General features: G+C 35.2%; 1 protein-coding gene across 2 annotated transcripts in view; it reads right to left on the minus strand.

The window, feature by feature from the left end:
• Positions 1-17010, minus strand: part of SCRN3 (secernin 3) — a 34549-nt gene that overhangs the window by 14154 nt on the left and 3385 nt on the right. The window contains exons 3-5 of one of the 2 annotated variants that reach the window (XM_027128005.1): positions 16033-16214; positions 15257-15456; positions 12354-12566 (exon numbers count right to left, since the gene is read on the minus strand). In XM_027128005.1, coding sequence (XP_026983806.1) covers positions 12354-12566; positions 15257-15456; positions 16033-16214 — 595 coding nt within the window. The remainder of the gene's footprint in view (positions 1-12353; positions 12567-15256; positions 15457-16032; positions 16215-17010) is intronic. The other variant, XM_027128011.1, reaches the window with a different exon arrangement.

A 17010-nucleotide genomic window follows, 5' to 3' on the forward strand; every position in this document is an offset into this window, starting at 1 on the left:
TCTTTCTGTTAGTTTTGAAAAAACGCAGGAAGAAAAAAAAAGGATACACCTGAAAACAACCCTTAATATTAAAACTAAACAATAAAGCAAAAGCCATCCACATCTATCTATCACACACATAGCTGCTGCACCTAGTGAGATTTTAGAATGATTCAAATATAAATTCCTGTAAATGGCAAGTTTTAACAAAAACAGTGTCAGAACCATAACACTGCAGTAACACAGGTATTATGAAAATGTTTTCTGTAGTCAAAACCTACAATTCTCAAAATGAAAGAAGGATTTACATGATCACTTGAGTAGGATAACTATATGTAATCCACTTGTAAGCACTGAATAAGTACTGAGACTGCAATGGCAGGGTTCACTACAATGAATGCAAAACACAGGGTACAATTTCACTGCAATTTAAACTAGTTATTTAAAATACAAGAGTGAATATAGATACAATTTGGATATACATGCAGCACAGTTAATAGCTATCAGGTAGGAATAGTTGTAAAGAACAGAGGTAGGCTCTTCCATCTAGAAGACTCATAGGAAGAATTAGCCATAATGTACTAGTAGACAATTTTCTATAAAAGTACTGGAAAGACATTTATTCTTTTGGCAAAGCACAGAAGGTGGGATGAACTATACTTCATACTTAGGGGAAAAATAAGTTTCATGTCAGATGCATCTATTACTATAATATTTTATGCATTTCAAATCTATAATTCAGTTATTTTGTAGTTAAATATAACAGAATTAATTATTATGATACAGTGGCTAATTAATTTATAATTATTTCTACCTATTTTTTCTTCCTTTCGTTCGATCACCCTAAACCTTATGATTCTTGACATTTTCCTCTCCGCCTTAATTATGTGTTGTTAGTCTTCATTTTTTAAGAATACCTGCTAATTTTATGTCTTAAGCCTTTAGGTTTATTGCCAGAAAAAAAGGATACAACAATGATCTTTGTTAAACTACCTGCAAATTACAATTTAATTCAATTCAACTAATAATCCTTTGTTAATTTAACAAAAAAAAGAAACTTATTAAGCACACACACACTAGTGCAAGACACTGAACTAGGTGCTGAGAGGAATATAAGGACAAATGAGAGTCCATTTTTTTTCAGTTTCATACAGGAGACAAATGAAGAGCACAAACACAACTTCCTCTTTTGTAAAATGAAGATAATACCTACTTCACATGGTTGCTTAAAGAAAATAATGTAATCACTTAGCACAGTGTCTAGCCTTTGATAAACTTTTTTTTTTTTTTTTTTTTTTTTTTGCGGTACGCGGGCCTCTCACTGCTGTGGCCTCTCCCGCTGCGGAGCACAGGCTCCCGACGCGCAGGCTCAGCGGCCCTGGCCCACGGGCCCAGTCGCTCCGCGGCATGTGGGATCCTCCCGGACCAGGGCACGAACCCACGTCCCCTGCATCGGCAGGTGGACTCTCAACCACTGCGCCACCAGGGAAGCCCTGATACACTTTTTTAATAAATAGGAGTAGGTGTTGCTGCAACCAAGTACTCTGTCTCTACTTTTACAACAACAGTAAGCCTAAAATCAAAATCCTTAGAATAACAAATTTTAGCATTTTCTACATATGTATCTACATGAAAAAAGATAGTTTAAACAACCTACTTATCAAATGGCAAACTAATATTAAGAAACTTTATAGGAAACTTTTCAAATGATGACATTCTTCTGGAAATTAAAATATAAGATATTAAATACTTTGAAAACAATGATGTTAAGGCATTCTAAAAACATTCTGTCACAAACTTTTTTCTGCTATACATATAATTAATTTGTTTAATGAATACCTGAGAAGCAAGTATCAATCACTGACTTATCTATCTCTGAGTAGTTGCTTTCTGATTGATTTATAGAACCATTTTATCCTTCAAGTGAAGGAAGATAAATCAGTCACAGATTTTTATTAGTGGAAAGACCCTTTTAGCATTTATCTGCCACCCAATAATCTTCTAAATAAAAGTTATTTTTCTGGAATTATTTGGAGGCGAATAGACAAAGGTACATTACTAGTAATTTTTTAAGAGTTAGTAGTAACCAAATATAAAAATGGGGAAAACATATATTAAGAACAGGAAAGTTATTTAAAAATTATAAATTAACATAAGAATATGGTTAACCTCACTAATAGGAGAAATATATTTTAAAGTAATAACATGCCAATTTTGCCTAAAAATTTAACAAGATGGCATAAAAACAATATCCTATATTGGTAAATATATTAGAAAATGGGCACTCAAATATTACTGGTGGAAATTTAAATTGATGCAACTTTTCTGGTGGTCATTTTGGCAATGAGTTTCAAAAGCCTTAAAACATGCACATGCTTTGACCCCACATTCTACTTGTAGGAAATTATTCTAGGAAAATAAACATGGATGTGAAAATAAAGAAGCTATAAGCATATTGTATAATTTTAAGTGGTAGAAAACTAAAAACAAACTAAATAACAGAGAATTTGTTAATTAAAGTATGATTCATACAATCTTTACTATATAATGATAAAATACAACCACATGGAAATAAATAATATACCAAAATAATAGAATACCATGCATCTGTTAAAAATGAGAAAGTTCTATATATATTAAAATAGAATGATCTACATTATATATTGGTAACTAGAGAAAACTTATGTGCAGAAGAGTGTGTATGGCATGCTACCATTTCTGTAAAAAGGAGAAGAATATCTATACATATTTGTTTCATTAAGCGTACATCATCTCTGAAGGCATATACAAGGAAATGCCTGTAGGAAAAAGGACTGAACAGGGGCATGTTAGAAGGGAGAGGCTTCACTGTATACTCTTGTATACCTCTGAATTTTGAATCATGTGAATATATTTATTTTTATAAGTAAAAGAATTTCATAGAATATTAAATGACATGGGAAGGAGTTCTGCTTTCATTTAGGCTGAGTAAGCTTCCATCATACTAACCCTCCCTCAGATAACTATAAACTTGGGACAAAATACACTAAGTTTCTTTACTGTGAGCAAAAGCAGGAAAATTCTGGAGGAGAGGTGACACTTGGAAGATGGGATGAAGCACAGAATAAATTTCCCATTTTTGTTACGGCTTTAGCCTGAGGGAAGGCCACGGTCAATGCTGTGCAATGTGGCGCAGGTAGTTATAGAAAACCTTGGTCTTTCTGGTCTGAAGAACCAGAGGCCAACTACCGGTACTAGAAGGTGAAGGGAGAATTGCAGAAAGGAGAGAGTTATAGAGAGGAACCCCAAAATTCTTCGGGGGAAAAAAAAAAAACTGTGCCCAAATCTCCATCTGTTTCATGAATCAGCATATGTGGGGGAGAACGATAGCAGCTCAGCTAAAGATAAAAGAACGAAACTGGAATTTGAGCTGCTGACCAGGAGACAGACTTTGCAGACAGAACACAACCAATTCAATTGCTAAATCAAAAGTTATTGATATTTCTTCCTAGGTGGGTTTTGGTGATTGGTGGCTTTCAAGGAATTGGTTCATTTCCTCTAAGTTACTGAACACACTTAGAGCTGTTTATAGCGTTTCCCTATTATCCTCCTAATGTCTATGGGGTCTATAATAATATCTGTTTTCCTGACATGTAACTTGTGTTTTCTTCCTTTTTTTTTTTTTTCTTTGTGGAGCTGAGTGTTTCAATTTATTAATCTTTTCAAAGAACCAGCTTTTAGTTTGATCCATTTTCTCCACTGTTTTGTTGTTTTCAATTTTATTGATTTCTGCACTTTATTATTTCTTTCTTTTCTTTCCTTGGGATTTTTTTTTCTTTAGTTTATTAAGGTGAAAGTTTACATGGTTGATTTGAGACCTTTCTTATTCTCTAATATAAGCACTTAATGCTTTAAATTTTCCTGTAAACACTACTTTTGCTGCATGCTATAAATTTTGGTATATTGATTTGCATTTCATTCCACTCAAAATATTTTCTAATTTCCCTGGAGACTTCTTTTTTGACCCATACATTTAAAGTGTGTTGTGTGGACTTCCCTGGTGGTGCAGTGGTTAAGAATCTGCCTGCCAATGCAGGGGACACGGGTTCGAGCCCTGGTCTGGGAAGATCCCACATGCCGCGGAGCAACTAAGCCTGTGCGCCACAACTACTGAGCCTGTGCTCTAGAGCCTGCGAGCCACAACTACTGAAGCCCGCGCGCCTAGAGCCCGTGCTCCACAACAAGAGAAGCCACCTCAATGAGAAGCCCGTGCACTGCAACCAAGAGTAGACCCCGCTCGCCACAACTAGAGAAAGCCCGTGCGCAGCAACGAAGACCCAATGCATCCAAAAAAATTAATTAATTAAAAAAAAATAAAGTGTGGGCTTCCCTGGTGGCGCAGTGGTTGAGGGTCCGCCTGCCGATGCAGTGGACGCGGGTTCATGCCCCGGTCCGGGAGGATCCCACGTGCCGCGGAGCGGCTGGGCCCGTGGGCCATGGCCGCTGGGCCTGCGCGTCCAGAGCCTGTGCTCGGCGGTGGGAGAGGCCACGGCAGTGAGAGGCCCGCGTACCGCAAAAAATAAAAATAAAAAAAATAATAAAGTGTGTTGTGTGATTTCCAAGTATTAGGGATTTTCCAGATATCTTTATGTAACTGATTTCAAACATAATTTTATTATTGTCAAAGACTGGACTTTGTTATGTCTCTTTTTAAGATTTGTTTTATGATCCAGGATATGGTCAACTTAGTGTATGTTCCATGTGCACTTGAAAAGAATGTGCATTCCACTGTTGTTGGGTGGAGAATTCTATAAACATCAGTTAGATCCAGTGGTTGATATACTGTTCAATTCTTTCATATCCTTGCTGATTTTCTGTCCACTGGTTCTTCCCATTACTGAGAGAGAAGCATTGTAGTCTCCACCTATAATTGTGGAACTGTCTACTTCTCCTTTCAGTTCTGTTAGTTCTTACTTCATATATTTTGAAGATTTGTTGTTAGGTTCATATACATTTACCATGGAGAAAATAATAACCCTGAAATGACCCTTTTTTGATTATGTGATATGTCTCTCCCTGGTAATGTACCTTGCTCGAAAGTCTACTTCATCTAATATTTATATAGCCAACCCAGCTGTCTTTTGATCAGTGTTTACATGCTATAACTTCTCCCATTCTTTTACTCTTCGCCTACTTAAAGTGAGTCACTCATACACAGCATATAGCTGAGTCATGGTTTGTTTTTTTTACTTCAGTCTGACACACTTCATCTTTTAATTGGTATGTTTAGACCACTTAACAATTAATGTAATTATAGATATGTTGAACTTTAGATCTACATTATATTGTTTTATGTTCGATGCTTCTATTCTTATTCTTCCATTTCCCCTTTCCTGCCTTCTTTTTGAATATTTTCTTAGTATTCCATTTTAATTCATGTGTTGGGGTTTTTTTTACTGTATCTTATTACATAGCTTTTTAAATAGTTGCTCTAAGGCTATAATATACAAAATTCAATTATCTGTTTACTAGAATCAATATTTTACAGCTTTAAGTACAATGTACAAACCTTAACACCATATGTACTCCCCTCTTTATACTGTGATTATCATGTGTATTATAGGAAATGTAATTTTGGCTTATAACTGTTAGACATATTATTAAGGTCTTAAGAGGAGAAACATGGTATTATATTTACCCCAATATTTACCATTTCTGTGGCTCTTTCTTCATCTCTGAAGTTCCATGTTTCGCTGTGCTATCACTTCCCTTCTATCTAAAAAAATTCCTTTAGCATTTCTTTTATAGCAGGAATACTGGCAACAAAGTCTCTTAGTTCTCCCACATGTCAGGATGTTTTTATTTCACCTTCATTCCTGAAGAATATTTTGTCTAGATACAGAATTCTTTTCTTTCAGAGCTTTAAAAATGTTGTTTCACTGCCTTTAGGCATCTATGGCTTATAATGAAAAACACACAGGAATCATTTTTTACCTATATATAATGTGTTACTTTTCTTTAGCTGCTTTTAAGGCTTTTTGTCTTTGGTTTTCAGCAGTTTGTGCATTTAGGCATGGATTTCTTTTCATTTATCTTGTTTGAGGTTTGCTAACTTTCCTGAATCTGTAAATTTAAGTCTTTTGCCATTTTGAGAAGTTTTCAACCATTATTTATTTAAAAACTTTTCTGCATCACACTCTTCTCTCCTTCTGAGACTCTAATGACTCTAGATGTTTAGATATTATCCCACAGTCCCTAGGGCTCTGTTCTGTTTCTTTGTTTCAATTTTTTTTCTCTCTGTGTTCATATTAGATAATTTCTACTGATCTATCTTCAAATTCACTGACACTTTCCTCTGTCATATCCATTCTGCTATTGAGCCCATCAGAGGAATTTTTTACTTTGGTTACTGTGTTTTTCAATTATAAAATTTCCATTCAGTTCATTTTTATAGCTTCTACTTCTCTGCTGAGATGCTCTACTTTCTCATTCATATTGGGAGTGTTCACACTTAAAATAGCTGCTTTAAAGTCTTCATTTGAATGGCACAAATGAACCTATCTACAAAACAGAAACAGACTCATGGACATAGAGAACAGACTTGTGGTTGTCAAGGGGGAGAAGGTTGGGGGAGAGATGGAATAGCAGGTTGGGGTTAGCAGATGTAAGCTATTAAACATAGAATGGATAAACAACTAGGTCCTACTATATAGCACAGAGAACTATATTCAATATCCTATGATAACCCATAATGGAAAAGAATATTAAAAAGAATATATATATATTGATATATATATAGGTTTAACTGAATCACTTTGCTGTACAGCAGAAATTAACACAACATTGTAAATCAACTATACTTCAATCAAAAAAATAACTGAATAAAGTCTTCATTTGATAATCCCAACATCTAGATCATCTTGTGGTTGGTATCTATTGTCTTTTCCCTTCCAAGTTGTTGAGATTTTCCTGGTTTTCATATATTGGGTAATTTTGGATTGTATCATTTAGATTATAACATTATGTTATGAGATTTTGGGCCCACTTTCTGTCCACACCCAGTGCATAGTTCCAGCAATCATACTGTTTGAAACCAGGCCAGGTGATATGGAAGGAAAAAAACCATGAAACTCACTGCTGGATGAATTCATACTTCGGGTTCTGGTTTCTTTCTCCTATTGCCTATTCCTTTTTACATTTAAAGGTCCTCAGATAACTGTTCCATACAATGTTTCTAGGCTTTTGGTTATATTCAGAAAAAGAGATAGAATAGAGTTTACTTACAGCATCTTATCTGGAACCTGAACCAGCCTACATTAAATGTTAATGAACTATAGTTTCTAATTAAAAGGCAAAACTTATCAGAATGGTTTAAAAAAAAAGATTAAACCGTATTTTTTTTAACAAGAAATGTGCTTTAAATATAAAGATACAGATAGTTTGAAAGCAAATGGATAGGTGAGTATATGTCATATAAACAGTAAACAGGGGCTTCCCTGTTGGCACAGTGGTTGAGAGTCCACCTGCCGATGCATGGGACACAGGTTTGTGCCCTGGTCCGGGAAGGCCCCACATGCCACGGAGCGGCTGGGCCCGTGAGCCATGGCTGCTGAGCCTGCGCGTCTGGAGCCTGTGCTCCGCAACGGGAGAGGCCACAACAGTGAGAGGCCCGCGTACCACCAAACAAAACAAAACAAAACAAAAAAACAGTAAACAGAAAACTGGGCTAAAGTTGACTTCAAGACAAACAGTATTAACAGTGAGAAATAATGTTTCATGAAGAAAAGGGCCTGGGAGTCCCTGGTGGTGCAGTGGTTGAGAGTCCGCCTGCCGATGCAGGGGACGCGGGTTCGTGCCCCGGTCCGGGAAGATCCCACATGTCACGGATCCGAATAGGCCCGTGAGCCACGGCCGCTGAGCCTGCACGTCCGGAGCCTGTGCTCCGCAACGGGAGAGGCCACAACAGTGAGAGGCCCGCGTACCGCAAAAAAAAAAAAAAAAAAAAAGAAAAGAGCCAATTCACCAGAAAGACAAAACAATTATAAATGTGTATGTACCTAATAACAGACGTTTAATATATATTAAGCAAAAACTGACAGAATTAAAGGGAGAAACAGACAATTCCATAAACATAATTGGAGATTTTCACACTCCTCTCTTAGTAATATATACAACAAGAAAAAAAAATCATTAAAGATGTACATGATCACAGTAACCATCTTGACCTAATTGACCTAATTGATATTTATAAAACTCTATACCTAACAAGTGCAAGGCGCATATTTTGTACACCAAAATAGATCATATGCCAGGCCATAAAATAAGTCTCAGTAAATTTTAAAGGACTGAAGTCATATAGAGTATGTTCTCTGAGTTCAGTGGAATTAAATTAGAAATCAACAACAATAAGATATCTAGGAAATGCCCAAATATTTGGAAATTCGTTAACACACTTCTAAATAATCCACAAGTCAGAAATCATGAGGGAAATTTTAAAACATTTCAAATGAATGATAACTAAAGATGTGGAATGATATTCCAAATATAACATCAACTAAAAAGTGGATTAAAGTAGAATATATTCAGTATTGACCTATTTTTATTTAAAAAAATAAGCTGTATATGTATACAGGGAAATATGGCTACAAAGAATATCTGCTAGCAATGATACATTTTACTTTTGCAATTAAAAATATTTAAATGTTAAGTGAGTGCTGAGTACTTATTATGAGTAATTTTTGTTCCTCTTTGTTTACCTGCATTTTCCAAATGCTTAACTTTGAACATTTGTTACAACGTTCAATTTTGGTTTTGTTTCAGTGACTGTAATTTTCATTTTTAGAATTTCTGCACATTTTAGAATTTGCAAATTTGTCTGTTTATTTTTCATAATCTCCTACTCTTTCTTTATGGATTTCATTCCTTCCTTTATATCTTTGAACATTTTAATTTTATTTTTTTAACTTTTTATTACAAAAAATTTGAAATATATAAAAGTTCAGAAAAATTATATAATGAATCCTCAAATATTCATTACTGTTTCAACAGTTATCAAATCCCTCCCATCAAATTATTTTGAAGAAAATACCAGTCACATCATCTCATCCATGATATTTCAGTACTTATCTATACAAAAGGAATTTTTTTATAAATATAGCTAAAATACAATGACCACATCTGAATTTTAAAATAATAATTCCTTAATATTAACAAATACCTTTGATAGTTTTAATCATTAGCTAACTTTAAATCAGCTAATTTGTTCTTGGGTGTGAATTTCCCGTATTTGTTGGGTCTATGAATTGTTTCGCTTTTAGTACTGTATTTGCTCATGTGTTTATAATTTTTTTCCTGTGAAATCATCTTCAAAGGGAATTTCTGGGAGAGTCCTGGCAGACCATGGATAATGAAGGCTTCCATATGGGTGGTTAATAAAATACATACAGCCTCCTTACCTGAATCTAAACTGTTATAAACACTGAATAGCAAGAGCCTACAACCCCTTATTTTAAATGGAAGAAATAATAATGTATTCCTAGCCCATATTTAAAAACTCAATCAATTTCCCCAAATATTACTAAATACTTGTAAAACCTATGTAACAATCAACCAAGAACTTCTGCATAATGGGAAGTGTGTAAACACTGATCATCTGTTTATTTAACTCTCAATGAATGCCCAATAATTGTGCTTGTGTGCAGTTAAAAATAATAACATATCTTACTGGATATGAATTGCATTTCTCTTCTATACTGCAAAAAACACTCAGTATAATGTAAATAGAACTTCTGCTTCCAACCATGAAGGAACAGTAGGGTCTAGAATTACCCTCCTACTGTAGACAAACAGAAAACTGGACAAAATATATAAAACTGTTTTTGGATATTGGACAACAGGTAATGTAGGATTATGATCCCTGAGAGAAAGGAAACAAATAAGGTAAGCCCTACCATTGTGTTGACTCCAGGAGCTCAGTGTTGTTGGAGGCAATTTTCAGACAACAGTGCAGGGAGGGGGACCCAGACATAGCCCAAAGATCACTCTAAGTTGAAGAAACAGAGGTGGAAGTTCAGGGAGGTCAGGGTGGTAGAATTTGCAAAGCAGAGCACCAAAGAGGAATAAGCTACCTCTCAAAAACTTTCTAGCAACCTGTGCAGAGGGTCCATTGAGCCTCTGGCTGAATACCAATTTGCACACACACATAGGGTGAAACTCCACAAGACCAAACAAAGAACAAATTATAAGGAAAGAGCAATTATTGGAAACTATGAGTTTTTAAAAAATCCATAAAGCTAACACAGGGCTGGGAACCTTTTGAGTTCCCACTAGCTGGAGTAAGAAGATCTCATTTAATACACAAGGCATTCAGCAGAGATCCCAGAAGGATCACATGCCTTTAGTGGGACTAAACTAGCCCTGGTATAATAGCTACTCTAGAGCTACCCTAGAAAAGCTAATAGGCCTAAAAGAGATGAAACTGTTCCCTAAATAATGAAATTAACTGATAAAACAAAGTCCAAAAAAAAAAAAAAAAAAACAAAGTCCAACACTCATTAAAGGAATAAAACAAAATCCAGAACTCAACAATTAAAATCTGCAATGTCCATCATCTAATCAAAAATTATTAAACATACAAATAAGCAGGAAAATGTGACCCAAAACCAGAAGAAAATCAAATCAACAGAAACAGACTCAGAAATTACAGAGATAATGGAGTTAGAAGACAAGGATGTTAAAACAACTATTATAAAACAGCTGTCTGCTAAATATGCTCAAGGATTTAAAGAAAAACATGAAGGTAATGAATAGAGAAATGAGAGATATACAAAAAGAACCAACTAGAACATGTAGAGATGAAAAATATAATAACTGAAATGAAAATATTACTGAGATTAACAGCATATTAGATAATGCAGAAGAAAAGATCAATGAACTTGAGGACATAATAATAGAAACTATCCGTAATAAATGTGGAAACTACATCCTTTTATCTGAATGTCCATGTTTTTAATGGCAGTTACATGAAGATTCATTATAGCAGATTTCTCATCTGGATGGGAAATTTGAGTAAAATCTGAATATTTGTCATATATTCATAGAGACACAGGTATGCTGGAATTCTGCATACCTGTGTTTCACAGGTTCCAAACCACTTTGTTTCTCAACACAGCACAGGTAGCCTTAGCTGAGTTTACAAAATACATGTAGCTCAGAGTTCAGTCACTCACAAGAGAATGTACTGACCCAGAGCCTGGGACAGCAGACAGCTCAATTCCAGGCTGGGACTCTGGGCATGGAGCAGAGTACTAATCTTAGTAACTAGTCCATTTCCTGCTCCCCAAATAGGTCTTTCAGCTAGGCACCTACATTCTCATGGATGTTAAAACTAGCCTCTAAGGATGATGTGTGGTCCACAATCTCCCCTTTGACACAGAGAGAAGGAGGACTGTATGGAGAAGAGACCTCAAATTTTGCTGACACTATGGGTTCTCTCTTCATTTTTGGTAGCTAGTGATTTCCTCTTCCTGTCTTTAAACCTATCTATATATGTCCTTAATGTTTAAATATGTTATTCAACATTTCTAGAGTTTAAGAGTGGAAAGGGAGAATTCTTATATCTGCTCAGTTTGTCTTCTTGACAAGTTATAGATATAACTTTTGAAATTAGAAAATAACCAATAAGGGTACTATCAAAAGATAAATGAAAGAAGCAGCAGCAATAGTCAAAGAAAACCATCTCCATGTTCCAATGAACTCTGAGAAGAAAAGTAATCCAAATTTGGCTTTAAAAATATTACTAAGAACTGAAAAAAGGGCTTGAGGATTGCAAATCTGAACTTGTCTTTCAGAAAGAATTATTACCGTCTCACAATTATATAGCACTTCACTCATCTCAAAAAACAGCTTACAGGGGCTTCCCTGGTGGCACAGTGGTTGAGAGTCCGCCTGCCGATGCAGGGGACGCAGGTTCGTGCCCCAGTCCGGGAAGATCCCACATGCCGCGCAGTGGCTGGGCCCGTGAGCCATGGCCGCTGAACCTGCACGTCCGGAGCCTGTGCTCCGCAACGGGAGAGGCCACAACAGTGAGAGGCCCGAGTACCGCAAAAAAAAAACAGCTTACAGTATCACAATGTTTTCAGGTTTTTTTTCTTTTTTTTTCCCTTTGGCTGTGCCGCACGGCCTGTGGGATCCTAGTTCGCCGACCAAGAATCGAACCCGTACCCCCTGTAGTGGAAGCATGGAGTCCCAACCACTGGACCACCAGGGAATTCCCCGTTTTCAGTTTTAATAAAACTATATCTTACTTAGAATATTTTTTCAAAAAACAGACTTTATTATACCCACATTATATTTACACGAAATACCATTTTCATTCTAATATTATTTAAAATTACCTTTATGTTTATTCAGAAGCTTGTAGCCTTCACAGTATCTGCCTGGAGAAGTCATCATCTTGGCTGTGTCAAGATAAGAGTATGTTGCAGCAAAATCAAACTCCTTTTTACCATCCCACCAACCTTTCTGCTTAGCATAGCTTCTCATGTCTGGGTGTTCCCGATCAATCTTGGTTGTTATAGAAAGCTGATTAGAAATATTACGAACTCCCTCTATTTTCAAAGAAGAGAGGAAGGGAGAAGAAAAGTCATATTTAATGTAATATATCTATCTCTGTACATTATGATCCTTAATCATTATTTCAATGTAAATATAGGCTTCTAAATGTTGTACCATGTGCATCTATTTATTACATACTCAAATAAATAAATTACTTTTTAAAATTAAACTTTTTATTTTGAGGTAATTATGGATTCACATGTAGTTGTAAGAATTAAAGAGAGAGCTATGCACCTTTACACCGTCTCCCCAAATGGTAACATCTTGCATAATATCACAACCAAAATACTAGTATTTATACTGTCAAGGTACAGAATATCACAAGGATCACTCGTGTTGCCCTTTTATAGCCACACCCACTTATCTCCCACGCCCACCCTTTCATTAACCCCAGGCAACCATCTGTTATCCATTTCTATAACTGTCATTTCAAGAAAATCATATAAATGGAATCATACAATATACAATCTTTAGGCTTTTTTTACTCAGTTTAATTCCCTAAAGATTATTCCAGGTTATTGTATGTATCAACAATTCATTCCTTTTTATTGCTGACTAGTATTCCATGTTATAGACATTCTATGGTTTGTTTAAACATTCACAAGTTAAAGGACAGCTAGGTTGTTTCCAGTTTTTGGTATCATGGGAAAAGCTGCTCTAAAAATTCATGTACAGGGTTTTGTGTGCATTTAAGTTTTATTTCTCTGGGATAAATGCATAAGATTGCAATTGCTACACTGTATAATAGTTGCATATTAAGGTTTTTTTTTAACTGCCAAACTGTTTTCCAGAGTGACTGTACATTCTTATTAGCAATGTACCATCCTACAGATTCTCACTAGCATTTGGGAATGTCATTTAAAAATTTTTAGCCATTCTGAAAAAAAAAAAAAAATTTTTAGCCATTCTGATAGAGGTAGAGTGGTATCTCATTGTGGTTTTAGTTTGCATTTCCCTAATGGCTAATGACGGTGAACATCATTTCATGTGCTTTTGTGACATCTGTATATCCTTTTAGGGGAAATGTCTCTTCGTGTCATTTGTCTTTTTACTGTTGAGTTTTGACAGTTCTTTATATATTCTCGATATTAGTCTTTTATATGAATTACTGTTTAAAAAATAGTCATAAGTAAGTTTAGAACAGAAATATAAGGCTTCTAAAAATATCATGGCACTAAGTTATAACAAAATTTTCAACTAAAATACAAAACAGAAGAAACAATAAAAGTCTGTTCTAAACAGATCAGAATAAATGAAGTAGATCATGATAAATGAAAATTAATAACATTTTAAAACAGATTTAGAATGATAGTCTGCCAAGTAGAAATCAATTTAATTACTCTAATGAAATCATACTTGGGATATTCTCACTACAAAAATAGACTTAAGTCATGATAGAATCAAAGAGAAGAGGAATTTTCCATGAGTAGATAATTCCCTATAGTTAAACTACTTAGTTCTTGGGCTAATTTAGTAATAGGAAGAGAGACAAGTTGGCAAAGTTAATCTACAATTGGATAATCAGACTCAGTGAAGGTGTTTGTTTTGGATGGCTCGGTGGGGCTATCTTTTTCAACAGAATTTGTTTTTCTCTTGGATGTAGCACACTTGACAAAATAAAAATAATTAATGGTATAATCAGGCCAATTATCACAATAATAAAAAGAATCTAAATTCAGTTTTGTGTATTAATAAACATACATGCAAAATATAAAATGTCCATCAAAACAACTGTCAATGACCTGTTTTGAAAAATAACATCCAAATCCTCCAAAGCTCAAGGCTATCTTCATGAAGACTTCCCAAATTTCTCCAGCTCACGATGACTTTTCCTTTCTCTAAAGGTTCATTGCATATATGTGTGTGTGTCATTCACTTGCCATTTAATATTTTCACATGTGTATCTTATCCCCCCTGTAAAACTATGAGATGCAGGAGGTAATTACACAAGAAGTACATGATCATGCTTAAGCACAAGGTTGTACTCTAGTGAAAGAATACTGAACTGAGAGTCAGGATAGAAAGATTTAAATTCTAAGTCTCTCATTCACTGCCTTGAGTAAATCACTTCATATCTCTGGATCTCCTCACTTGAAAAATGAGAGGAATATATGGTTACAAAGAAATCAAGGGGGAAAAAAAGCAAAGCATTCTAAAACAATCAACTGTGTTATTTACTCAATGACATCAAATTTTTATACTTTACTATTGTATCAATATATTCTTTCTAACGACTAAACCCACAGTCACCAACCCCCAATAACACTACCCTGTCCTCACCTCCATATCCACACATGATAAAATTTTGGAGTTCAGCCCAAAGTTAAAACAGGAAAAAATGGTAAAGAAATGGTTTCACTTAATAAAAAAGTGAAAAAGGGGAGGCGTTTAAAAAAAGTGAAAAAGTACGATAAAACAGCCAAGAGCTACTGCACAGAAAATGTATACAGGTTATATGAAATTAATATCATATATATTAAAAAGAGATAACACCACCTTTTCCTCTTTTTCAAGAAAGCCCTTTATAGTGCTCTTTCAATGTATGTTCTTTCAAATTTTTTCATTTCCCCTTCAGTTTTCGACTTCATTGCACTGGAGTATAAATCTTGAAAAACAATTAAATGCAACTAAGAGGTTTTTTATTAATTGTAAAACAAATTAAATCATGAAAAGTTGTCCATACCTTGTACTTTTTCTGCTGCCCAGTACTTCCCTGCAGTCTCCAGAACCCAGGCCTCATTCCTATCAGCTATCAGGAAACTGTTGTGATAGCTAAATACCATCTTGCCCTCTGAACAATTTCCACCCTGGCCATACTTCTTTAATAAATCAACAATGACATTGAGGGCTTTTTCAGCTGTATCAGCTCTTTCAAGACCAAGTCTAAAATAAAAACATTGAAGTTCTCAGATTAAAATAAATTTCCATTATGTTTCTTAAATAATTTCATGCACATGAGATTTTGTGTTTATATTCCAAGTAAAAATCCTTTCAAGTTAACAGATACACTGAAATCCAACTTCTAAACTGTTCCTTGTGAAGTAGTGGAGTCAGTTTGGAATCATGAAAACAAAGATCTGGAGTCAAAAAGATCATCGTTTAAATTCCAACTTGGTAGTTTAATGGCAAATCACTTTATCTCTGAACCTTAGGTATCTCATCTGTAAAATTAGGATAATAATAATACCCCACAAGGTGACTGTGAGAATTAGTTACAGTCTGATAAAGTAAGTTAGGTACTTCCAATGAATCATAATTTTCAACTCCTTCCCTTCTCCTAATTAATGATATTTGAGAGTCTTGAAATTGAATGCCTGTATTCTGAAGCATTTTTAACACAAACTAAAGTATCAAAGTCCCAAAATGAAAAAAAAGGGAAGATAAAAACATGTTAAGAGTTAACAACAAATTTTAAATTTAGACAAGTTCTACAGTGCAAAAATATAACAAAAAAATAACCTGACAAGGTCCATGCCCAGTAGTGCCTCTTCATCACAAACTTCTTCTCTTCCCCATACAGCTTCATTCCCAATGCAAACTCCATGCTCATTGGCTCCCATTTCTGCCCCCCATAACCAAGCTGGGCGACTAAGGACAATAGCATATGTTTCAGGAACTTGATCAATTTCTATGTAAGTACACTGTAGAGAAAGTCATAACAATAACAATAAAACCAAAAAAGAAAAGTTATCAAAGTCTAGAATCTTAAAATCCATCAGAAGACATGACGATTATGAAAGAGATTATAACTAAATTGAAAATTTCAATAATAGAGGCATTACACTTAAAACATTGTCCCTAGAGCATTTATTCATTCAGATATTTGCTAAGCATCTCCTACGATAAAACACTGCTAAGAGATATATTGGTTTCAAAGATGAATCAGATGCAGATCTTGCTGTCAAGAAACTAAGACTTCTACATTACCTAAGATACAATGAAATATAAAGTATAAAGACTATGAAGAAAAGTGAAGATGGGGTGCTAATGGAAGCTCAGGAAAGGGATAGTTTCTAGCTGTGGAATCTTGAAACATTTTGTAGAGAAAGATGTATCTGAGTTGAAGTGTAAGGAAACAGATCTCAAACTCAATGTCCAGTGTTTCTTGATTGGTGATGTAAGTTCCATATGGTAGCCCTTAAATATATAGATGCCCATGTCACATGTGGGAATCACCGAGTATATCCACAGCAGTGAAAAGAATAAGAACCACTGGCTTAGAGGATAGGTGAGACTTAAATATGAAGAGATAAAATACAAATGGATCCAAGGGACTTTCCCGGTGGCGCAGTGTATAAGACTCCATGCTCCCAGTGCAGGGGGCCTGGGTTTGATCCCTGGTCAGGGAACTAGATCCCACATGCATGCCGCAACTAAGAGTTCACACGCCACAACTAAGGCGCCCACGTGCCTCAACTAAGGAGCTGATGAGCTGCA

The sequence above is a fragment of the Aethalodelphis obliquidens genome, unplaced genomic scaffold (assembly GCF_003676395.1).
Source record: "Aethalodelphis obliquidens isolate GAN/ISIS:26980383/991018 unplaced genomic scaffold, ASM367639v1 scaffold2, whole genome shotgun sequence".
NCBI classification, from domain to species: Eukaryota; Metazoa; Chordata; class Mammalia; order Artiodactyla; family Delphinidae; genus Aethalodelphis; species Aethalodelphis obliquidens.